This window comes from Trachemys scripta, chromosome 5 (assembly GCF_013100865.1).
Source record: "Trachemys scripta elegans isolate TJP31775 chromosome 5, CAS_Tse_1.0, whole genome shotgun sequence".
In the NCBI taxonomy this organism is placed as follows: domain Eukaryota; kingdom Metazoa; phylum Chordata; order Testudines; family Emydidae; genus Trachemys; species Trachemys scripta.
In genome coordinates, this window is record NC_048302.1 from 72,838,891 (window position 1) to 72,865,734 (window position 26,844).

Here is a 26,844-nt window from a genome sequence, read left to right on the forward strand (position 1 = left end):
CTCCTCTGTACCTTTTCCAATTCTAATATCTTTTTTGAGATAGGGTGACCAGAACTGCACACAGCATTCAAGGTGTGCATGGATATATGTAGTAGCATTACGATATTTTCTGTCTTATTATCTATCCCTTTCATAATGGTTCCTAACATTTTGTTAGCTTTTTTTACTGCTGCTGCACATTGAGTGGATTTTTTCACAATGACTGTAAGAGCTCTTTTTTTAGTGGTAACAGCTAATTTAGATCCCATCATTTTGAATATATAGTTGGGATTGTTTTCCAATGTGCATTACTTTGCATTTATCAACACTGAATTTCATCTGCCATTTTATTGCCCAGTCACTCAGTTTTGTAAGATCCCTTTATAGCTCTTTGCAGTCACCTTTGGACTTCATTATCTTGAGCAATTTTGTATTGTTTGCAAATTTTACCACCTCACTGTTTACCCCTTTTTCCAGATCATTTATGAATATATTGAACAGCACCGGTCTCAGTGCAGATCCCTGGGGGTCACCACCACTTACCTCTTTCCATTCTGAAAACTGACCTTTTATTCCTACCCTTTATTTCCTGTGTTTTAACCAGTTACTGATCCAGGAGAGGACTCTCCTTCTTACCATGACTGCTTACTTTGCTTAAGAGCCTTTGGTGAGAGACCTTTTCAAAGCTTACTGTAAATGCAAGTTCTTGGTTATGCGAACAAATAGCAAGGTGATGTAAATGGCAGCGTCAACTGTGACTGCAAGCAGCATGCCGAGGTGGAAAGCTGGGATTGTAGCAGTAAAAACAATTATCAAGAACAAGATGATGAAAGATAAAGTATACTGGGGTTTGCTCTATCTTACATCTTCTTTGCACCCTCCTATTGGTTACTTTCCTTCTACAACCTTCTTCAGTGTGCAACAATAACACTTAATATCCAGTAAGGTGGACATACCAATTTGTACTGAATCACCTCTGAATTTGTCCCAGAGAATTAAAGAATGATAGCAGGCTGTGACAGAAAAGTGAGAATAATGGCTCTGACTTAAGCATAGAGACATTGTGGAAATGGATTATTACTGCCAGTGATCTATTCTCTCTCTCTCCTCACCAAATACATAGATGATAGATAAGTATAGTGTGGTCTGCATCCCCTATGATCCTATATCAAAGACTATGGCATGTGTGAACTGCTTTACACAGTGTGGATTGAAAGGAAGGCATCTATTACAAAGAAAATGTTCAGCACAATTAAGTATTTTTTTCCCTCCACACTATTATTAAGTTTCTATCTCTACTCATTCTCTGGGTTCTATTTCCCCCAGCCACACACATGATGAGACAACATCTGGTCCAACCCCAGGAATTTATTTACAAGTAATTACTTGGCAGCATAGCGGCACTTAAGATCTTTGAATTCCAGACTAAAAAGCAAAAGATGTTCTTAATATATTATCAAGCTAAAGAATTTTATTGCTATTTTTTAAACTAGGAGCAAGAAATGACAAAGAATATTCTATGCACATTTGTTCCCCTTTTAGAATAGCTTTTCAATTTAGGGCTTATTTTAAAATTTCATTTTAGGGGTAAAAAAAATCTTCCCTGTTGAGGTTTTCTACTTTTGCAAGAAATAGCAATGTGTGCTTTGGTCCTGTTTAAGAGTCCCTTTCTAGGGCTTCAAAAATGAGAAAGAAAGCATTCTTAAAAAGCATAAAGCAAAGTTATTTTTATGTTAATACCTCAGTATGTGTAGTTAAATGTACTATAATTTAATGGATAGGACCACATCTTTCATATTAATTATATTTTAGAACTATACTGTCCAATTTTCATACATGGTCCTGCATTCCTGTGCTCTTTCTGCACATGGAGGTTTAGGAACCTTTCTGCTATGTGTGCATAGGCATAAGTGAAGACAAGATAATGTCTTTAGAATTATATTTAATCTAAGACCAAACAAGAAATTCTACTTTTATTTTTCTTCTTTGTTATAAATATAAATTAATAGAGATATCCTATCTCCTAGCACTGGAAGGGACCTTGGAAGATCATCAAGTCCAGACTGCTGCCTTCACTAGGAGGACCAAGTACTGATTTTGCCCCAGACCCCTAAGTGGCCCCCTCAAGGATTGAACTCACAATGGTGGGTTTAGCAGGCCAATGCTCAAACCACTGAGCTATCCCGCCCCCCTTTGACTCAGTGCTTTCAACTGAAGGACTACTGGTCCACTACATGCTCTAATTAACGTTGCAGAACCAGGAAGCCTCTGTCTGTTCACGTATCTGAGCAGAGTTCCTCTGGGCAGCGTCCACTGGCTCCCTTGACGCCTTTGAGGAGCAGTGGGCGCTGTCCGGGGTTCTCTGCTCAGTGTCCCCATCAGGTTCCCTTCTTTTGACCCTCTGACCTCACTCCTGTTCCCATTATTTCATTAGTTGTCCCCCAAATTCAGTTGGGTTTCAGGTCCTGTAGATCCTCCCCTTAGGCTGGGGGGGGGGGAAATCTTTTAACTCGCCCACTTCCCGGAACCCAATAGGTACTGCCAAGAGGCAGTGAGCCTCTGGTATTATGCCTCTCTCACAGATTTAATTGCTTGGTCCTTCTTTCCCAGAAATAAATCTCAATGCTTAACTCTATTGCAGCAGCAACATGAGATTTTCATGATTCTTGACACTTTCACTGCTAACTAGGGGACTGTTGAATAGTAACATCAAAAGGGATACAAGCCTTGTTAATTTTACTCTTGCTTCCTGGCAGAGTCATGAGCAGCTATAGAACCAGTGGAGAAATCTGTCTGCAGACTTACAAATAGGGTGACCAGATGTCCCGATTTTTATCGGGATTGTCCCGATATTTACTTGTTTGTCCCGCGTCCCGATTGATGTTCGGTCGGGACGAATTGTCCCGATATTTTGCCCTCCGGCGCACAGGCGGAGGGGGCTCGTGTCCCCCCCCAACTCCGCCCCCTCCATCCCCCATTGGATTCCTCCCCAAATTCCCACCCTTGCCCTGCTCCCAGCCCCATCCCATCACTGTCTCATTGGATCCCTCCCCAAATCCCTGCCCTGGCTCCGCCTCTTCCCCAAGCACGCCGCATTCCTCCTCCTCCTCCCCCTCCCTCCCAGGCTTGCGCTAATCAGCTGTATGGCGGCACAAGTGCTGGAGGAAAGAGGGAGAAGCAGGATGCGGCAGCCCGCTCAGGGGAGGTGGAGGCGAGCTGGTGGGGGGGGGGCGCAAGGAGCTGCCAGTGGGAGCTCAGCCCCCACCAATTTTTCCTTTGCTCCGGCAATTCTTAGGGGGTTTTTTGCTTTTGTTTTTGTTCTTTCCTCTGCCGACAGCTCTTGGGGGTGCTGGCGGAGTAAAAAAAAAAAAACCCAATATTTGCCCCGCTGGCATCCCAATATTTCATGTCTCTCATCTGGTCACCCTACTTACAAAGATAACAGTGTATCAATTTACATTTTGTTCACTTTGGGAATTTTAACTAAAAGGGTGAGAAATTTAATTTTTATAAAAAAACTAAAGCTTAAGTATGCAGAGATTGATGGTTTAGGCCTCCACACTCACCAGGAGAAGCTGACTCCTTGCCACTGGAGTTTTCAAGCACTGTGTATATTATTTTGGGCTTTCCTAAATAATGGATTGTTAAGGTAAGCAATTCAATATCTCTTCTCTAGTGATTTCTATTAAAGTAATTTTGAAATATGTTTTCAAGAAGGTGGTAAATTAAAGATATATTTTATCCCTACATACACCTACCCCTGGATACTTCAATAAAACCCCTCCCGTGAACAAACATACAGGGCAAAATCCTGGCCACACTGAAATCAATGGAAAAACTCCCATTGACTACAGTGGGGTCAGGATTTCACCCATTGTATTTTTTGTATCATGCACATAGCTGGTCACATGAAAAGCAAATATATTTTTTGAAAACTGTGTTTTTTGCTTTGAATATTTAATTTTTAAAAATCCCCTAAAGAAATATTTCATGTTTATCCTTGTGGCACTTTGGAGCTAAAGAGAGAAAAATCAAACTGAAAAGATTTTGTTACCATATTGCAAAGGTCTGGCTTGAAATAAAAATACAGTAAACTTAGATAAAAGATACAATTCCAATACAATTATTGTGTGATAATATTGTTGCCCACTGTGTAAACAAACTGCTTAGAAACATAGGAGAAGTTCAGAGGTAACTGAGTATAAGGAAACTCCTGAAGCTGTAAGGTGTAACTGTGTGTAACTGACACTTGATTCTGGCCCTCTTGGTAAGTGCATTACATTCTTAGACTTCCTCTGGACTCCCACCCATTCACAAATATATAATCTCCACACATTCTACCTTTTAAGATGAAGTAGAGAAGTGCCTATTTTAACTTTAGATTGATCAGAGGGCTGTCTGCTTTTGTGATGGCAGAGTAAGATCTTGAGGGAACAAGGGCCTCACCTCTGATAGAATTTCAGCCAGTTAATACTCCCTGAGGTACTGTAGGTGGTGAGATACTTCATCTACAACCTGTGCTTTGTATCCACATCCTTCTCCTGTGGCAAAGAGCAGTTGGTAAAGATTGGATCTCTTGTTTGTGGAGATTGTCAACACCTCTCAGAGAGGACAGACTGCTTATTGCTTCAAACAAAGTAAGGGTATGGCCTTTGCTTAAGAAGTCATCACTGGACACTGACCATCTTGCTAATTATCAACCAGCATTACCTCTTCCTTTTTGGGGCAAGATTGTTGAAAAAGTTGTGGTGAGAGAATTCTCACAATACTTGGATGCATTTGATCTCCTTGACCCTTATAAATCTGGGTATAGTCTCTGAGCCATAGCGAGGCCTCATCAGTGATCTCCTCCTGGCAATGGATGATCAGGTGTACATGCTGGTATTATTAGATCTATCAGCTGCCTTTGATACTGTTGATCATGGGATGCTGCTGACTCGCCTCTGGTGGGAGTGGATAAGGCTGGTGTGCTGTGGCTTTGTTCTTTTCTTTCAGACATCGCTGAAAGAAAAGAAAGGGGGAGGGATAGCTCAGTGGTTTGAGCATTGGCCTCCTAAACCTAGGGTTGTGAGTTCAATCCTTGAGGGGGCTATTTAGGGAACGGGGGTAAAAAATCTGTCTGGGGATTGGTCCTGCTTTGAGCAGAGGGTTGGACTAGAGGACCTCCTGAGGTCCCTTCCCACCCTGATATTCTATGATTTTACAGGATAATTGTGGGCCATTGCTCCTCTTCCTGAAGAGCTCTCAAGCATAGGGCACCTCAGCATGCCATATTATCACCACTTCTGTTCATTATGTACATGGGGCTAGTGGAGGAGTTAGTAAGGCAGCATGGGGTTTGGTACTTTCAATATGTGGATGACACTTGGTTGTATGTCTTTATCTCATCTGACTCAAATCATGCAGTTCAACACCTCAGCCAGTGTCTAATCAAGATGGGGGCATGGATGGGAGTAAGGTGATTGAAGCTCTACCCAGAGAAGACTGAAGTGATTATGGTGGGTTAAGAGAAGCAGCTAGAGGAGATGGTGGAAGTCTCTTCCATCCCTTCAATTGAGGGAGTACATCTGCCATTAGTTAATAGTGTTCACAACTTAGACTCCCAGCTGCTGTTTCACAATCATATTACAACAGTGATCCAATCAACTTTTTACAATCTGTGTCTGACTAAGAGGTTGTGATGTGGACCTTGCAACTGTTATCAATGCTTTTGTTACCTTAAGATGTGCTGTACATGGGGCTTCAGCCATTAAAATCATTCAGAGACTAAAGCTAGAGCAGAACTGAAGGACACATTTACTGAGCAGGGTATCTCTCTGGGAGCACATGACCCCAGTGTTTCAAGAGCTGCACTGGCTCTGCATTGGTTATGAGCTCTAAAGCCTTAAACGGCCTGGGATCAGCCTACTTGAAAAATGGCCTCTCTCCCTATGACATACTGCCACAGTTGTGGTCTGTCCCTACTGAACACATAGAGCTGGATTCATAAAGCAGATCTTTTATAAAAACATCCAATCTTGATTTAAAAGTTGTCAGAGATGGAGAATCCAGCATACCCTTGATAAATTGTTCCAATGGTTAATTACTCTGCTGTTAAAATGTACATCTTATTTACAGTCTGAATTTGCCTACCTTCAACTTCCAGCCACTGAATCATGTTGTACCTTTCTCTGCTAGATTTGTGAGCCCATATTAAATATTTGTTCCACATGTAGATACTTAGGGACTGCTATTAAGTCGCCTTGACTTTACCTTTGTTAAACTAAATAGATTGAGCCCTTTGAATCTATCACTATAAAGCATTTTTTCTAATCCTTTAATCATCCCCTCATTACAAAAGAGGTTGTCAGGGCATTCTCTGTGAGGACTGTGGCACTCTGGAACTTGCTCCCTTCTAATCTGAAATAGCACAAGTCTGATGACTTTTCAGGCATGCTACAAAAGACACCTGTTTGATAGGGTCTCTGGAAAAGGCTGAGGGTATGTGCTTCCTAGATGAAGGGGGCAGGTGGCTGGACAATCGAGTTCCTGTGGAATTGATTTTAATGCTGCTGAGATTTAATTTAATTATATTTGTTGTATGATGAATTGGGTTTAGGTGCCTTGAGCCTTGGATAGATGACTTTATTATTTTAAATCTAGATGAATAACTAAATAAAAATAAATTAACTTACACCTCAAGGAGATACACAGTATACAAATCTATAAGCTACAGCAGTTAGACTCCCTTAAACTCAATTACATATCAGTAAAGTTTTAGAGGTTTATCACATTAATTGTACTGTTCCTAAGTGTTAAATTCCTGTTATATTTACTGCTTAAATACTATAATACACTTAAAAGTAGTTCTCTGAGTATAAACCTTTACTTGCCTAGTCACCTAACACAGTAGAATTAATTGGCCTTTATGTGCTACCATCATATAAATGTAGAATTACAATAGTGTTGACAAGCCACAAATGTTAACTCCATCAGTGAGAATCTAAATACTGGAAGAGTCCTTTAGGGAGTAATCAGAACAAGGAAGGAAATCACTTTCTACATCATATCTTCTAACTTTCAGATGTATAACAGAAAACCAATAAATCCCATGTAAATCAATATGATGTCATAAAATTATTAATGTCAAACATGTTAAGAATCCTTTCCCATGACTATATATTAAATGGATAAGGAGGCATTTATAACTTAAAAAAATCAAATAATGCTCCAAAAAATAAAGAAAAAGATATAGGGGGATGTTTTTGGTATCCAGAGGGCATACCCCCCTCCCTGCCCCCCGCCCCGCTTTTTTTTTTTAAAGCACAGTAAAATCTAAACCAAGGTTCAAGAAATATTCGATTAAATAGGCCACAACAACTAGGCTCCCACCTCCACATCTCTCCCCACAGCCACCTAAATAAAGATAATCCCAGTTCTTTCCCTACTAGTCTCCAGCTTCTTCACAGCTCATATCTCTGCTTTCACTCTTGTGCACAAATAAAAAGTGAAATATGAGCAGTTAAATATTTGCATTTAAAAACCCAAGAGATGCTGGATGATTGGGAACATTGCTATAAAAATATTGATATCCTACAGAAAGATCTATAAATCACAGCAAAGATATCCTTCCAAAGTTTTTTGCCTGATTTACCACCATTACTACCACTCCCTAATGCAAGTGCATATATATATATATATATATATATATATACACACACACACACTCACACCCCTTCTCGTTTGTCTTTCATTATTACTTCTACAAAGATATGTTCATCCTTCATCCCTCTCTGCAATGTGACATGCTATGTTACAACTCTTAGATTAGTCCCCTCCTTTTGGAACACTAATATATTTCATACTACTTTACTGCTGTCATTTGATTGATTCTTCTTCACTTGCCTTCCTACCACCAATTGATTGTAAGAGTAAGGAAATGAGAATATTGGGCTCTATATTCTATTAATAATGGGCTAGTTTGTAATAACCAAGATCAATCTCTCATGTTTCTATAATAATCCTAATTAATCCACATACTGTAATGTATATTCATATCTAAAAAAAATCTATGAAAAGTTAATAGCAAATGGTGAAAGGAAGTGTGAAACTTCAAAGGTTAAGAATTGTTCAGATCTATGTAATATGACAAACGATTAACTCCCAACAGCTTTAGCCTGGGAAGTGAGTAGCAGTCCCTTATACAAATCTGGGGTTTCTATCCTTCTGATTTATGCTATTAAATATTAACTAAAGAAACATTATTTACGTTCTAGAGTGGTAGCATCTGTTATTGTTATGGCTAAATACAATGTTCATTCTGACTCCTTTTTTTACAGTTCCTTTTACATCCTTCAATTATTTCCTTTGGGTTCAAATTTTCTACCCTTGGTGACCACGAAGATGTAGTCAATTCTTTTCTTTGGAGGGCCACCAATATCTGTTCAGCTTTTTTGAGTTCTCTGTGTATTGTTAAAAAATACACTAATGATCTGATCAGAAATATTGTGTACACAACTCAAATGCCTAACTAGATTTTTGTTCATATTTTGTTTTGTAGATCTCATTGTAATCTATAGAACAAACTGAGTTCATTCATAAAAATGGTTTAATAGTTTAAAAATGATTCCCTAGATGTGATGACTCTGCTTCTGTAATCCAAAGAAAACAAGTTTTATTTGCTGCTCTACAGCAATGTGAATGCTTATCTAAATTGCTGTCCTCCACAAATAATTTTTTTAACATTAGTGCTCACAAAGTGTCACACTTTCTTTGAGTCTAAGTTTTGGATTGTTTTACTAGGCTGTCAAGGGATTAAAAAATCAATCATGATTAAAAAAATTAATCATGATTAATCACACCGTTAATAATAGAATACCATGTAGTTAAATATTTTTGGATATTTTCTACATTTTCAAACATATTGATTTCAATTACAAAGAATACAAAGTGTACAATGCTAACTTTATTTTTATTACAAGTATTTGCACTGTAAAAAACAAAAGATAGTATTTTTCAATTCCCGCATTACAAGTACTGTAGTGCAATCGCTTTATCATGAAAGTGCAACTTACAAATGTTGAATTATGTACAAAAAAACCCGCACCCTACACTCAAGACCAAAACAATGTTGTAGCCGGCATTGCAAGATATTTGTGCCAGATGCCTTAAAAATTCATGTCCCTTCATGCTTCAACCACCATTCCAGAGGACATGAGTCCATGCTGATGACAGGTTCTGCTCGATAACGATCCAAAGCAGTGCAGACCGACACATGTTCATTTTCATTATCTGAGTCACATGCCACCAGCAGATTTTCTTTTTTGGTGGTTTGGGTTCTATAGTTTCCATATTGGAGTGTTGCTCTTTTAAGACTTCTGAAAACATGCTCCACACATCATCCCTCTCAGATTTTGGAAGGCACTTCAGGTTCTTAAACCTTGGGTTTAGTGCTGTAGCCATCTTTAGAAATCTCACATTAGTACCTTCTTTGCATTTTATCAGATCTGCAGCGAAAGTGTTCTTAAAACAAAGAATATGTGCTGGGTCATCATTCGAGACTGCTATGACATGAAATATATGGCAGAATGTGGGTAAAACTGAGCAGGAGATGTATAATTCTCCCCCAAGGAGTTCAGTCACAAATTTAATTAATGTATTATTTTTTTAACGTGCATTGACAGCATGGAAGCATGTCCTCTGGAATGGTGGCCGAAGCACGAAGGGGCATACAAATGTTTAGCATATCTGGCATGTAAATACCTTGCAATGCCAGCTACAAAAGTGCCGTGTGAATGCCTGTTCTCACTTTCAGATGACATTGTAAATAAGAAGCAGGCAGCATTATCTCCCGTAAATGTAAACAAACTTGTTTGTTTTAGCGTTTGACTGAACAAGAAGTAGGATTGAGTGGACTTGTAGGTGCTAAAGTTTTACATTGTTTTGGTTTTGAGTGCAGTTATGTAACAAAAAAAAATCAACATTTATAAGATGCACTTTCATGAGAGTGCACTTTAGTACTTATATGAGGTGAAAAATACTGTTTGTTTTATCATGTTTAGAGTGCAAATATTTGTAATCAAAAATAGTAATATAAAGTGAGCACTGTATACTTTGTATTCTGTATTGTAACTGAAATCAATATATTTGAAAATGTAGAAAAACATCCAAAATATTTAATAAATATCAATTGGTATTCTGTTGTTTAATAGTGCAATTAAAATTGCAATTAATCACAATTAATATTTTGAGTTAATTGCAGGAGTTAACTGTGATTAACCAATAGCTCTAGTTTTTACCCAAATGTATATACCTATATCTGCCTGTTTCTCATTTTATCTCCTATCCCTTCTTCCAACCTCTTTGTTATGAGTGCTATTTGCAACATTCTGTGTATACAATTACCTACTCTTTAAGGTGCAAAGTGGACAAATAAATCTGGATTTACGATGGATTCCTGAGGCACTCTGCTGGACACCTCCCTCAAATGAGATACATTGCTACTTTCCCATATGATATACAAGACCACACCTCTGCCTGTGGGAGGCACTCTAGGAAGGTTATTTGCACCTGGTTTGAGAGGCAGGCATGCTGGAAGCCCGCAGGGCTTCTACAAGGAAGCATGCCAACGAGGCTAGGGTTGGAAAAGAAGTGGCGTACTCTTTCAAGCATTGCCCACTTGAGATACCACTCGAAGTAGACTGTGAAGTTGTTCAAAATGTGATCACATGTGCTCTACTAGACTACACTCAGCTTGGCTTCCCCACAGTGGGGCTTCAGTGCCCTACTGGGCACTGAAGGATTGGCTCCCCTTTAGGCATGGCTCACATGTCTCTCTAATCTATATTCCTCTCTTCTGGCTTCTTGACTCCAATGGTCAAACTGGGGAGTGAAAATAGTAATAATACTCTCCTAATCAATATCATCTCATGGAGCCCTTACAATAAATTATGAAGATGTTCACAATATGATCCTCCCTCTTTCCTTACGTGCTTCAATAAACCATGCGAATTAACAATGTTTACTTTTAAATGATTGGCCTTGGAAATCTGAGTTGTTTTAGTGTCCCTATAAACTCAGGGAGACATCTCTGCATCATCTACGTAAAACTCACTTTTCTGCACCACTATAACATCTACAGACCTTTTCACGTACATGAAATCTGAGATTCTTGAGAATAAGAGGGGATCCTGAAAGAAGGTACTGGGTTGCTGACCCACAGCAATCCAGCCAAATTTGAGCCCTGTTCATTACACACTGCTAGGAGGACATAGACCAGAGGTGCGCAAACTTTTTGGACTGAGGGCCACATCTGGGTATAGAAATTGTATGGCCGGCCATGAATGCTCATGGTTCCCGGCCAATGGGAGCTGCGGGGGCAGCACTTGGGGTGGGGCAGCGTGCAGAGCCAACTGGCTGCCCCTACGCATAGAAGCCGGAGGAGAAACATGTCACTGCTTCCGGGAGCCGCATGGAGCCACGGCATGTGTGGAGCAGGGCAAGCCCCAGACCCCACTCCCCCTTGGAAGCTCGAGGGCCAGATTAAAACATCTGAAGGGCCAGATGCGGCCCCCGGGCTGTAGTTTGCCCACTCTGACATAGACAGTGGAAGTAAATTTAGTCCATACAATTCTGCAAGTCACCTCTCCGGTGACTATTCATATGCTATTCATATTAATTTTTGTATTTTTTAAAGATTTGCTTGCACACAATCTCTAATATTCCCTTCTTCCTTTTCTTACTGCCAAAATCTCCCCCTCCCCCAAATTCCATTTTCCCCTTCTTTGCTGCCAAAATCTTCCATCTTCATTTATCCACCTCTGTCTATTCCATTTCTGGTCTTGACAGTACCACCCTTGGTCAATTACATGATGTAGTTTCTATAGTTTGATTCAATAACTTCATCCGTTGTTTAAGTCCCTGCACTTTCTCCTCTAGAATATAATTCAACTTTGCCCTTTTTCACTATCACATGATCATATGGAACATACATAGCAACAGAAAATTCCTACTTGTGATTAACAGGTAAATACTACAGTAGCCACAAGGGGAATAAGGAATCAGCCATAGCAGGAGTAAGTGGCAAGATCTGCTTCATGGTAAGGATGAGCCAGAGAAGAAAAACATAGTTTGCTGCTCTTGCAGACTTTGGGGAAGTTAACTGGAAGGATAAGAATCCACAGACATATAGTCTAGAAACTAAATGGGACAGAAAGTGACTACTATGTTAGCAACTGAGTCTATAAGACTGATGTCTACATTTGTGGGAGTAAATAACAATCTGACTGATAAAAGAGACTGAATAAGATGGCTAACTACTAGTATAAAAATAGGCCTGCCAGACGTGAGCAAAGGATGACGTCAGCAAAACTCATATTCATCAGATGAACAATAGAGCTATTATGCAGACAGCTACAATTGTACATTTAAAGGAGAATCTCTCTGAAATCTAGGGACGATAGAGTTAACAATTTGATTATTTTATGTCCATAATAGGAAGGCACAACCCATGGAAAAAGTGCAGTGGCTCCCACACAAGCTTTAGAAATATATAACTCAATCACATTTTCAGAAAATATTTTGATCAAGAAATTACGTATTGATCAAACTTACACACTGAGAAAAAAATGCCATATACTGTGTGAAAGCCACATTCATAACCCAATTAATTTGAAAGCAAAATAAAACATTTTTCCAGTTTATTGCCAACCAAAAAAAAAAAAAGTCAAATAACAGAGTACAAAAGAAAAGAAAAGTCAGAGGCAATGCATGGATAGTGCTTGGCAGGCTACTGTATTAAGGCAAGCAACATAACACTGAAGCAGTAACCCAGACCAAAATAGCAAAACTTTTCATTTTAAAGAGTAAAATAATTAGTTATGCAATAAGTGATACCTAGAAGCCAAGGTTTCAGAAAAGAGATGCTGTGATGATTGAGAAATGAGTCTTTCATTTAGTCAGCTGACTGACATCACAGATGGAAAAGATACATACCACGATCATCAAGGTGAATATAAATGGGAGGGCCAACTGATCTCAACTACATTAACTATGTCACAAGTGGCTTTAGGCATAATTGAATATTGTTTCTCATTTTCTAGCTAATCAAGCTCCACTGCCATTCTATATATCTGTTTATTTAATTCATGGAATATACATTTAGTATTGAGAAATGTAAGTATGAAGACTAAAAACCACTGCTGATCTGTGCTTGAATTTATTTAACAATCCTGTGCTGCCCTTATTTTACTTCATTAACAATGAGTTAGCTCTGAAACAATAGTCACTAACTTTTACCAAGCAACAGAGGGTCCTGTGGCACCTTTGAGACTAACAGAAGCATTGGGAGCATAAGCTTTCGTGGGTAAGAACCTCACTATGTTTTTCTTCTCTGGCTCATCCTTCCCCACGCCTGATCCTGGACTGTAGGGATCGGACTTAAAGGTGTGAGACTGTTGATCACCCTCTCCCCCCACCCACCCGGAAGGGGGCGCGAACGGACTGAAGGACACTGTCGGAGGGCAGTGTTCCAGAAGGAGGACCCTGTGCATTGTGAGCAACGCGAGTCCGCACGCCAACCAAAGGCGAGACGACAGGCGGGACACCACCAGAAGAGGGCGCCCTACTGGATTGAACCAATTCCCCGAGACGGCCAGTCGGAGGCGCTGCAGGGGTGAGTCCCAACCCTGTCACACTCCTCAATAGCATAATCTCCATTTGGCAACTCTACAATTACAGTATATTAATTTCTCTTATCTGATCTACACAGCAACAGCGCCATCTGGGCTACATACACAGGGCAGCCTTTTTAATTTTTAATAGGAGTTATATGTCTAATTCTCCATGTACTGTGCTCTGAATTTATCCTCCTACATATAGTGATGTGAAAAAGAGGAATGCAGAAATGCAAAAGCATTGTGATAGAACTGAACTATCTTTTAATGATATCTTTTTCAAATAAAAATTGTTGCTTTTCTCTAGTCATTATTTTTATATATTTATTTATATAAAGAATTATTTTTAAAATATGTGAATGAAGTAAAAGAAACACGTGAACAAGACTTATATCAATTAAAATTTGAGGCAATCTGTATATTTTAAGAATGTAGAGTTGTAGGCTAGATTAAAATAAAAAGACCAATAAAAACTCCACTCTTCTTTATTATGACAAGATTCCTGATGATCTTAAGAAGACCATAGAGAACCAGAGCAGGAATCAAAGTATGGGAAGAAAGGAGAGGCCAGGAAATAAAAAGCTAACTCAAGGAGGTCAGCTGAAGAGTTAGGGAGAATACAGAGTATTGCCCTATGACTCCCAGCGACCTACAGAGCTCCCTGCAGCGACTACTGTAATGCTTTTAACAAATTCCTTGATTCCTTCAACTGACAACGCATATCAAACATTTCTAAACAAATATAAATCAAACAAATTTGCCATCTTCATTAAGCTGGAATTAAGGTTGGGAGTGCATGTTTATATACAACTATACATGTAACTGTATGTCTTTATACAACTATACATATAAAATGATGGGGTCTAAATTACCTGTTACCACTCAAGAAAGATCTTGGAGTCATTGTGGCTAGTTCTTTGAAAACATCAATGTGCAGAGGCAGTCAAAAAAGCAAACAGAATGTTGGGAATCATTAAGAAAGGGATAGATAATAAGACAAAAATATCATATTGCCTCTATATAAATCCATGGTACACCCACTTCTTGAATACTGCATGCAGATGTGGTTGCCCCATCTCAAAAAAGATATATTGGAATTGGAAAAGGTTCAGAAAAGGGCAACAAAATGATTAGGGGTATGGAACGGCTTCCATAGGAGGAGATTAATAAGACTGGGACTTTTCAACTTGAAACGAGATGACAAGGAGGGATATGAGAGAAGTCTATAAAATCATGACTGGTGTGGAGAAAGTAAATAAGGAAGTGTTATTTACTCCTTCTTATAACACAAGAACTAGGGGTCACCAAATGAAATTAAAGGCAGCAGGTTTAAAACAAACAAAAGGAAATATTTTTTCCACACAACGCACAGTCAACCTGTGGAACTCCTTGACAGAGGATGTTGTGAATATAACAGTATTCAAAAAAGAAGTAGATAAGTTTATGGATGATAGTCCATCAATGCCTATTAGCCAGGATGGACAGGGATGGTGTCCCTAGCCTCTGTTTGCCAGAAGCTGGGAATGGGTGACAGGGCATGGATCACTTGATGATTACCTGTTCTGTTCATTCTCTCTGGGGCACCCGGGATTGGCTACTGTCGGAAGACAGGATACTGGGCTAGATGGCCGGTCTTATGTTCTTATGTCAGTATCTTAGGTTTGGTTGGTTTTTTTTAACCCTTACAAACAGGTTAGCTATCAAATAGCTACCAAAAAAGGACCAGGAAATTCAAAATTAGGGTTTAACCTAAAAGAAACCCAAATATTTGAAAATATAGAAATGTACAGAATTAGAGCTGCCATACAATCTCCCTGGGGGGAAAATACTCTCAATGAAATCCTGACTCCATTGAAGTCAGCTACAAAACTCCCATTCACTTAAATTGGGCCAGGATTTCACCCTCTCTGTCAACTTCCTCCACTCATAGCAAACAAGTTCATCTTGTTATTGGGCATGAAAACCAAACTGCTTTAATTTTAATTGTACATATTGAATCCTCCTAGGCATAGGTGATAAGATTTTGGCATTTATTATTATGAAAGGAATAAAGGTTAATGTGTAGATGGAGCATAACTCTTTGTATTGAAGAATGCTTATATGAAAACTTTATAAAATCAATGATCTGGGCTCCACAAGTTGTATTAGTACAGTATCTCCTGTACATTTAAGATGTCTGTAGCCATAGACTTAAGACTTCTCAAAGCCCATAAGATGATAAAAGCATGATCAAAGAACTTGGTGGTGGTCTCAATACAGTAACTTTTCCCAATTTATAATGTTCCCAGCCTCTGACTACAGACATCTTTAAAGGTCTCAACAAGTCCTCGGTCCAACTATTAATATCTCAGCCAGTAGTTATGAACAGAACAAAGTCAAGAAGATGAAAGAGTGACATTATTATAGGTCAGGTTACAGTTGTTAGGATGGCCTTAACTGTGCATTTCCACAATTTCAAATATGTGGATTTCTTTTCAAGTTAAGTTTAGCTATGGATTGCCTGGGTTTCTAATAGTTGACTCTTGATAACTATTATGCTCTTGGAAGGTTTTTACCCTTTGTCACCAGAATGCACTCTTAGCCTTTACTTCAGCTTATCAATATATGCCATCTCAGAATATAGCATAGTGATTAGCCCTCCTTTGAATAAAATTTTATTTTCATGCTATTTGCAATTATGCCTATTATCATCAAGGTATAAAATGATCAACTTCAAAAATTCTACAGGCTTCCAAAAGTACATCAATCACCTACTCCCACTCAAACAGCAAAATATTTTTGATAAATGATGTGACAATACCTGAGCTTCTAAGAATGGAAGAGAAAATGGGACAAACACACAGGTAAAAGGAATGATAATTTGGTAAGCCAAGAAATTTACTACCCCATTCTGCCCATCTTTAATACTCTCAGATTTAGAGTAGCCTCTCCCCAACACAGAAAGTTCTCCTAATAAAGACTCCCTTGAATTTATTCAGCACAGTCCCAAAAATATAATTATTTAGTTGTTTCAGTAGTAAACAGAGACTAAGTGTGACTGGCCAAGCAATCCTAGGGCATAAATGTGCATGTAGCTAATCCAGAAATCAATTTGTGTTTTAGTTTTGAAGTGAATATGAGTTTTGAATAACTGTTCACCAATATGAGTAAAAGGTTCAAAATCCAGCTCCACATTATTAAACAAGGAGGAACTGTTCAGGGGCCTGATCTATTTATCAGCTCTCACTGTGATTAAATATTACAACCTATATACAGATATGTAGCAGTTCCTAAAGCCCCAGTCAGGGTACGGGCTCCATTATGTTGGGCACTATAAAATCACATATGAAAACATGGTCCTGCGCCAAAGAGCATAATAGTGAGCAAAAAGTTTTCACATCTAGCGTGGGCAAAAGAGCCTGTCCATTTAATTAGTGAAGTGATTATTTCTACAAACATGAGTATTAATGATTATGTAGCTTTTATATAGCATTTTTCATCAGTAGATATTGCTTAGCTAATATGGAGACCATTCATATTATTCCATTCCTTTCTTGCTGCAGTTTTTAAACTACTAACATATAAGAATATATAACACCCCTCCTCCCTAGAGACATATTTCCTCTGTAAACATATCCTAACCTATTCCAACAATGCTATTGAAATTAACATAAGTAATGAAGGTTATCATATTAACATACCCAGGCACTGACACATCTGCCGCAGGTGGTGATTTTGAAATCTCCATAGAGATCCTTGATGGCACCAGTCGTAAAGAATCCCTCCACCATCAGCAAAATGCCGTAGACAAAGAATGCAGCTGCTATGCCATAGATCACATACTTGAAGATGTCAATCCTGTACAAGAAGTGTGAAAGTTATTTATCTCAACAACAGTTCAGTGTTGTATAATAAGATCTCCTCTAGCATAAGAGTTTGCACTCTGAAAAAACTTCAGTGCTGATGTTCTATAATGTTAAATGCATTTAAAGATGTGTTTAAAAGTTGCCTTATATAGCATGTGGCTGACACATCTGAATAATGGTTACACAAAAAAATAAGGGCTCCCTTCACTTAACGGTATTCAAAAATTGTCCTGGATCAGTAAAAGAGCAGTATTTAAGTCCAAATAATTCCAAAGTCAATTAATCCTCATTTATTTTTTATTATCTAAACAGTGTAATAGGATTAAAATACTTCAACAAATTTAATTAGCAAACATGAATAGAAAACATGATTCTGAAATATTGCGCTCCCTTAAAGATCATCTTGCTTCCTGGACAGTTACAGATATTGAAATGTAATGTGTCATGAAAAAGAGGCTCAGTCACAATCTTCAATTAACTACTCATCACCATACAATTCGTTATATTTAGTTCTCACACGGCGTTATTAAGCTCTGCTAACAACTCTCTCTCCTCATTATTTTGTATCCACTATTCCCCAATGGACAGTGCATTTTTGGAGACAGCATTTAAAAAGGATTCCCTAGACACCATATTGAACCTGGTCCTTGTTACTGTTAGCCACGCATGCCAGAAGGGTAACATATTCATGTAATGATTTCCATTCCAAGGGATCGCAAAACATTTTATAAACTATTGGACCAGTCCTGCTCACCTACTCACGTCAATATGAGCTTGGTTATTATCTGTATTATGGTAGTGTATAGAGGCCCCGGCTGAGATCAAGGACCCATTGTGTGGGTACTATAAACACCCGTAGTAAGACCCAGTTCCTGCCCTGAAGAGTTTACAGTCTAATTTAAGACAAGGCATAGTGAGCACCGCAAGGGGACTATGCACATGAGTCAAGCAAGAATTGAGATCTAAATCTACTGATAAAATGTGAGATTCTCTGCTATGCCTCTGAGAGGGTCTTTAAGTCACCCTTTCACCTTTCTAATCCCAGGATACTCTAGTGACTGGAATGGCTCCTGGCAGAGAATACACACTCCTGGAAGGTTTAAGTAATGATAGCTTTCCCACGTTGTGCTATGGGCCTCAGCATTGCCTGGTATTTGCACAGTGTGGCATGCTGTGACCCAGCCCACTAGGTATCCCTCCTGCCCCCCGCCTTGATGCCAGTACTGGGGCTTGTAAGGAGGTCCTCAAAAAGCAGCCTTGTGACTATCTTCTGTAGTGCCTGAGTCAGGGGAATTCCTGCTCAGGAAGATATGGGGTTTTATAATCCATTTATGCTGCTCCAGCCCATTTACCTGCTCGAAAGGGGTCAGAGTGGAGGGTTCAGGATCTCAGAATTTGATTTAGATCAGAAATTTTCAAACTTTTCCCATATCAGGATTACTCTGCACCAATCTCCAACCCCCTTACTTATCTATATGGAATCTTCCTTCAGTTTAGCAATATGGGCAGGGCCCGGTGTTTGTAACTCCATGATATCTGTTTGCAATTCTCCTGGGGGTAAAAACACCCAGGCTGAGAACCCCTGATTTAGATTAATCCTTTAAATCACCACTGCAATCCAGTCATCTCTTGGGTGAAGTGAAGGGCTAGACAATATTCCAACTATTATAGTGTCTGTCATATTATGAAATGTTCATAGTAATAGTGTAAAATGACCTGTCATGTTGTTATGACATGACTTGATATGTCATCTAATGCACTACTATTACTGACACATAATAAAATAATGTAAAATACAATTATAACATTGAAATAAAATAAATTTCAAAATGGAACAAAATATTTTGGTTCCTTTTCTTTCTGTGGGAAATTTTGTCAAAATAAAAAAAATCAGTTTAATTGAAATTGCATATTGCACTGAAAAACAGTTTCCACAAAAATATTTTCAATCTCATCTATGAAACATAACTGTAAATGTAGGTTTTAAGACAACAAGTCTCAAAGCTCAAGTAATGTATCTTTGAACTTAAAAAGCTTGTGAAATTGCAGATCATCCAAAGACATAAATGTGCACTTTGTATGTCAAATGTCTCAGCATAAATGCCTCTGTGATGTCTTCAGTGTTTCTGAGAACAGTTGAAACAAGCTTTTTTAATTGCTAACCAATGATCTGACACCTGGTTCAGGGCAAGATATGTATCATTATTAAACTGAGTCAGCACCTAGAAAATAACTTAAGAGTAACATTTTTAATTGATGCTGAACTGAAAAGGGCTGGGAAAAAGACATGCTAAGCTTTTACCTTTAACAAGGTGCTTTATGCTAATAAAGAATCTGCTCTCAAGATATTTTTCTACTACCTTTCCTAGCCTCACAATCAGATGATTCTAAGGAGTCACATTTGATATCAGTATTTAGAAACTGGATATCTGAACTAACGATGTAGATACTCAGATGGAAGAATACAGTCTGATTCATCTACATCACTAGAAATCTCATAATTGTTCAGAGAGTTGCATAGTGTCTCATGTTTGTTCTTGCATGTTAAAATAACTGTTTTTATGGTAATTCAGCAAGTATAAAATTCATTTTACACAAAGACCTTAAATGACTGATTTTGGAGCAAATCTTGCCATTATTTATAAAGATATACCCTGATAGTAAAGGAAATAGACAAAAATAGTTAAAATATAACTTGATTATAGGTCCAATTCTACCTCCCACACTAGCCATTATACACTTCCATAATGGCATATTGCTCAGCGCTATAGAAATACAGAGCTGTAGTGGAGCTGATGGGATTCTGAGATGCAGTTCACTCCATTGGTAACTGAGCAAAGGCTGATATATTTCAACCTCCGCAGCAGCCTAGAATCTGGGTGGGAAAAAGGTGGTTTTAAGTCATCTTTGCTATGCCTCCCTAGATACTCCATCTCCTGTGCCGCTCCTCGAAAAGGCACATCACAGAACCAAGCCCAAGCCCAAACGTCTACACCACAATTAAATAGCTCCGTAGCCTGAGCCCCGTGAGCCTGAGTCAGCTAACATGGGTCAGCCGCGGGTGTTTAATAGCAGTGTAAACATAACCTAGAAGCCTCCCATTGTCATCAATGAGAATGAGAATAGCTCGATAATTTCCATTAAAATAAATGGAAACAAGACATACACCTACTATCTTCTATTGAAGCAGGATCAGGCAAATTGGCCTTGTCTAATCTAGGATTTTTCAGACCCATAATTCCCAACAGGTGCAGTTTCACCAAGTGGAAGTGAATGAAAATAAACTGAATTAAGGCCACTCTGAATGAGAGTTGCCTCATAGGGGTTTAATGCAGGTTAACTAATCCACTTTTAATTCACATTTTTAGTTAATTAGGATTAACTTTCCTGCACGTTGCCATGTAGACAAGTCTTTATGTCCCTTTGAAAAAACACATCCCTAGTATAGATGCAACCTCTTTCTCTGTGTGTATGTGCATGCACACATGGCTAAAAGTGAGAAAATATGTTGCTCTCTAATGGCTGGGGTCAATTTAGAAAGGACTTTTGGTATTACACCAGCTGACACCTAACAGAAATCTTCCATTAGTTCAGGAGGTGGTTAGACGTCCATGTTTCTGGGGTCGAAAGGCCAGGATTCTAGTCTTGCTCTCCTTAATTATGGAGAGGACCAGCCTCTTCATAGTTAAGGCTGGAACTATAGTCCAAACATAAGGCTGAATTTAATTCCTATGTACTTTAGCTCCAAAACAAAGAAATATTTTCATGCTTACAAATGTTCAGAATAAATCTCACTAACAGCTAGAATGCTTTTGGAAAATGTTGATTAAGTACACATTGAGATTAAAAAAAATTAAAACTTCTCCATCTAAAACCTTTGCAATGTCTAAGGATTGTGCGTGCCTTGGTCTGCCCAGGGAAATCATATGATATCACAAAAGTGAAACATAGGTAGAATTTGACATTGACTCATGCTAGAAGAAGTTTTCAAGGGCAGGACTAGTGAAATATTCAGAAATTACCATTGTTTAAAAATTAGATTTGATTCTTTTGAATATCAGGATGTAGCCGTGTTAGTCTGTATCCACAAAAACAACAAGGAGTTCGGTGGCACCTTAAAGACTAACAGATTTATTTGGGGATAAGCTTTCGTGGGTAAAAAACATCACTTCTTCAGATGCAACATTCTTTTGAATGGAGCTGATGGGGGTAAAATGGCTTAGAATATTTATTATTAATGGTATTATTGTTTATGCTGCAGTAAGACCCCAAAAAAACCATTTAGGATTAGGATGCCAGGAACCAAGTAGGTCCAGCGGATGACCAAAGGGGGAGACAGAAGCCAGTGGGTGGAATGTGGTGAATAGGAGCAGGGGAGAAAAAGAGGGGGCTGTGCGGTATATAGCATTACAGTAGGAAAGGAGGCTGGAGCAGGAGGCTGCTCCCTTAATAGGAGCAGAGGGGGAAGATGATTGGAGCCAAAATTACAAACCTTTCATTCAGTGCAGTATTTGGATGCTGTGAATAAATGGCATGGGGCCATACACTGAATGAGGAGGATGAAAAGAAATATAGAATAATTACCCATTCAAGGACCCTGTGGGAAAAATCATACATGGTCATGTAATTAATGTAATCATTCTGCAGACACACAAAGGGGCTGAGTTAAGGTTACAAAGGCAACCTTATTTATAACAACAGTTTCTACCTTTAGAGTGCTTGACTTTGCAAACTCAATGTTGCATTAACATAGGCTTTTTGTGTAAACACACAGTATTGATATAAAGAAGAAAGACTATTTTGAATGAAGTTCTTGTGAAACAATTGTGTTGATGGAAGTAAAATCAATTTTTAGAGAGTAAAGAAAGAATTGTTTTCTCTACCATCAAAATCTGGTAGAGAATATTTGTGTTATGGACCTATTCAGGTAGAGATCAACATGTTCATAAGATTTTTCCAACCTATAGTTCAAGCTGTGCTTGCATTGATCTAAATTAAATCAGTGTGACTGTAGAACTTTTCCTTTCTCAATTTTTTCTAATGCTGATTATTAATTATTCCACATTAAGCAGACTTTATAAATAATTAATGAGTTTGGATTCAATCCAACCTGAGGGACATGAGAATAGCTGTAGAGAAAATAGTCACTTTTTTTCTAACAGAAGCAGCCACTGTACTTTGCCACCTGAGTGTGCTGTCTTCTTGGAAGAACAAACAGGGCACAATTAAGTGCAGCGTGGTCTGTCCCAGCAGAATCAAGTTACAGATAGAAAAAAAATATAGGTCTTCTCGTTCTTTCCCACATCAGTTCTCTTCAGTATTTTTCCTTGTACTTTAACAAATCCAGTTTCAATAATAAAACGACAACAATAGTTAATAAGATAAACCCCAAGCACTTTATGAACATTCAAAAGCTGTGAACTTTGGAGAAGAGATTGTTGTGACAAATGATATAAACTCTGATGTGGGTTCAGCTGTTTGAATGAAGAAAAGGTGGATTCACAAATGTGATAAAATTTGCAATGTCTATTATTTGCAAAAGATTAGTCAACCACTCACTGAGCTGGTCAAAAAATGAAAAAAAAAAAAAAAAAAAAAAAAAAAAAAAAAAAAGTCCAGATAATTATTTAGTGAAATAACGTCAAAAGTTGTGATGGATATTATTTGAAAAAATGAGAGGGGCACCTTCTCTTAGACATTGGGGAAAGGTGGCTCCCAGGAGAAAGAAGGGGGTGTAATCAAATCCCTCCTTCATATTGGGTTGATTGCCAGGTGATACAGCAGCAAGTAAGCAGCTTGGTGCTACTTACCTGATATAGGCAAGCACATGCTCACAGGACTGAACATGTTCTAAAATTTTAAGGCCAGAAGGGTCCATTATGTTCATCTAGTCTGACTTCCTACATAACACAAGCCATAAACCAGTTGTGGGCAACCTGCAGCCTGTCAGGGTAATCCACTGGCAGGCTGTGAGACAGTTTGTTTACAAACCACTTTGCCCACCACTGCCATAAACCCTGACACGGTAATTTCTACATCAAAATGCATGTTGTATGGACCCAAGACCAGCTGTGCCTGTTAGATACCTGCTAACTAAACTCCTTGGTTACCAAAAAAAAAGATGAACATCGCCTTCAAAGATTGACAGAAGCTCAGGCCATGTGGAGTTTAAGTATTCCAAGAGGCTGGAGCTCTTTCACATCTGAGGGGAAAGAATCAGGCTCTCTATGATTGGGGTGCTCTTGGAGAACAGATAGAAAATGTGCGGGGCTGGGATGCTGATTATCTGAAGGTTTCCCTTGAGGCGTTCACATAATAGGGATTATCCTCTTTTTGAAGACGAAGACCAGCATGCTCTGTCATCAATCTTTGCACAGAACTCCTCTAAGAACTAAGTGACAGAATATGTCCATTTATTATTTGTTTTGCTGAATAAGGACGGTGTGTGGAACAGACAGTGCAAAGAGCCGCGATTAAGAGGCTTTTCTGATTGGTATTTGTATATCCAAAGTTTGCCAGTATTGCCTCTCCCAAGATTATACATTGGTTATACTCCTATTGAGCACACTTGGAGGCAATAGCTTTTCAGGCATTAGGAGCCAGATCCTTGACTGGTGTAAATCAGTATAGCTCCTTTGAAATAAATGGACCTACACTGATTTACACCAACTAAGGATCTGGTCCCCAAAATCCTGTTAGCTATGAGCCTTTCCTGTTTTTACTGCGTCCCAAAATGGATTAATACTGTAGGAATTCTGAAGCAATTACACGGTGCAGCCTAAGCACTCTCCATCGTGAATGCTGAAAAATTAGTAATCAGTCAACAGAAAATGAGAGATTTTTTCTATCCAAGCTGCTTTATACTGCTTTGGAATGCTCAAAATTGTACCCAAGGCAGGGGATTTTTATTTAATTAAAATACATATGTATTGCAAGCACTTGATGATGATTAACAGAAACAATACTCTCCTTGGATTTGCCTTGTGCCACTTGACTCTCTCACTGTGCAGAAAGCACTGTTAATAACATATTTCTCTTTCTCTCTGTGTACATACTTCTATTTGAATAAGGAATAAAGTGCTACTATTACTGCAGTTTAGTTGTCTATCCAGATACCACATTTAGTATTACTGTGAAATTAATTTCCCAGCATTTGGCAGCATTGTATAATTCTACTTTTCATATCAGTCTGAACGTATAATGAGACAAGGTAGATGAGGTAATATCTTTTATTGGACCAACTTCCCTTGGTGAGAGAAACAAGCTTTCGAGCTTACACACAGCTCTTCTTCAGGTCTGTGTAAGCTCGAAAGCTTGTCTCTCTCACCAACAGAAATTCGTTCAATAACAGATATTACCTCACCCTCCTTGCCTCTCTAATATCCTGGCTACCACAACACTGCATACAATGAATGTATAATGTAACTTCTCCAAATAAAGATAACGGAATCAAGAAGAATACAGGGATTGAAAAGATTGTAAATACAAATAAACTCAAAGGTAATAAATTGAACACAACATTAAATTCTTTCCAGATACTTAGTGGTTTAAAATATTTCTATTTCCAAGTTAACAAAAATAAATGCAATTCTCACAGATAAATTCAATGGGTATAGCAGGCACTAAAATACTGATTTGATTAGCACAGCTCAATTCATTTTTTAAATTTATTTTTCAAGGTTGACAGATACACTTCACAAAAATAAACATAGATTTTTTTGTGGTGGGGAGAGGTGTTCAGGCCTTTTAAAATCTGAGTAATGTTTTTTGTTCCTGGGATATTAATGCCACTAATCAATAGACAACAGAATACAAATGTAGCATGTGGGTTATGAAACTAGGCACATTTCTTTTAATATTATGTGCCACAATGAAAGACTGGTTACTACTCAGAGGCCAGGAATCAAATTCACTCATGCTGGCAGAGAGAGGTGTAATTTATTTGTCTCTGTACCAGCTGATCCCCCAGTACCCTTGGGGGAGTCATCCTGAGGGAAGGCAAAGAATGACATTGCCACCTGCCCTGCCTCAGAGCTTCCATTTTGCAGGGGCAGCTTTACGGCTTCAATTTTTTTGTGTGTGGGGAATCCACAGAAGCCCTACCCCTGGAGAATGCTGAGGAGATGCACTGATCCTTTGCATTTAGCAGTTTCCCTAGCTAAGTCCCGTTTTTTGCCCTGTCAGCCACTCACTAGAAGGCACTTTACAACCACTTTCTGCCCATGCACCATCCCTCACATTAGGCTTCTGAGGTCCTGTGACTGGGTGTCCACCAAACAAATGAGGGTTAAATCTAGTCCCTAAGCTACTGAATTTATCAAACTCAATACCACTTAATTATGCGGAACGTCATAAAGGCGGATTTGGTAATAGCTGTTTCCATGTATAAAGTTAAATTCTGGAGAATTAAGAAACAGCATAAGCAAGCAGAAAGAGGGAATTATTAATATCGATACATTGTATAGAGAGTAAGGCTGGAGCAAACCAAATAACACCACAATTAAGGCGAAAGAGTGTACAATGCCTCAGAAAAAAAGAAAAATGTAAGTTATAAGAAAACATTAATGTGGCTCCATGAGGGACTTTTCAGAGATATCGGGTTAATACAGAGCTTGTACTAGGAGTGGGAATTGGGAAAGGACAAAATGGGAATATATGGTGGTCAATTAAAGATTGCAATGAAACAATAAAACATAATGTGTTAATGCTAGAAAAAGTAGCTAGGGGCAAAAGTGTGTCAATCCCACCTGAAGTACACTCCAGCAGCAGAACAAGTGCACTTACCTCTATTTCCCTTCTACGGAATCCTCAAAACAAGCTTTCTTGCCTCAAAAATACTCCTTTATTGGGCAGGTATATTACAAAAATGTAGTGCAAAACAATCCAAACATCCCAAACAGTCTATTTCTCCCACCCAGTGTATTTAGTCCTTAAATACCACATCCTCTAGTCCATCATTTTAGCACATACTGTGTTCCATCATCTTTCACCATACTTGGGCTCTTCTTCTGTCCTCTCCTGTTCTTTTACCAGGACTGCCACCACAGCCCTTCCAGTTGGAGTGGAATCCTGCTCTTCCCAGCAGGAATCTCTACAGCCTCTGCTGTGGTTCGTCCCCACTAGAAGAGACTCCATCATTCCCCCTATTCCATTGACCTCTTCCAGCTCTGCAGCACATCACTGGTGGGTAAGACTTCTGCCACTCCCCTGACTTCAGCCCTCTGCTCTGGCTCAGAAGTCAGCAGGCAATTCCCTCTGCAGCTCTCTGACTTCAGCCCTCTCCAGTCCTGGATCTCTGGTTTGGAGAGGCCAGAAAGCAAACCCCACTTGCTGCCCTCCTGCCTTTAGCCTTTCCCCAGCTACAGCTT

At 38.8% G+C, this 26,844-nt stretch overlaps 1 protein-coding gene across 2 annotated transcripts in view; it reads right to left on the minus strand.

Annotated features, from left to right (window-relative positions):
• Positions 1–26,844, minus strand: part of GPM6A (glycoprotein M6A) — a 332,458-nt gene that overhangs the window by 19,898 nt on the left and 285,716 nt on the right. For both annotated transcript variants that reach the window (XM_034772037.1, XM_034772035.1), the window contains exon 3: positions 17,312–17,468. In XM_034772037.1, coding sequence (XP_034627928.1) covers positions 17,312–17,468 — 157 coding nt within the window. The remainder of the gene's footprint in view (positions 1–17,311; positions 17,469–26,844) is intronic.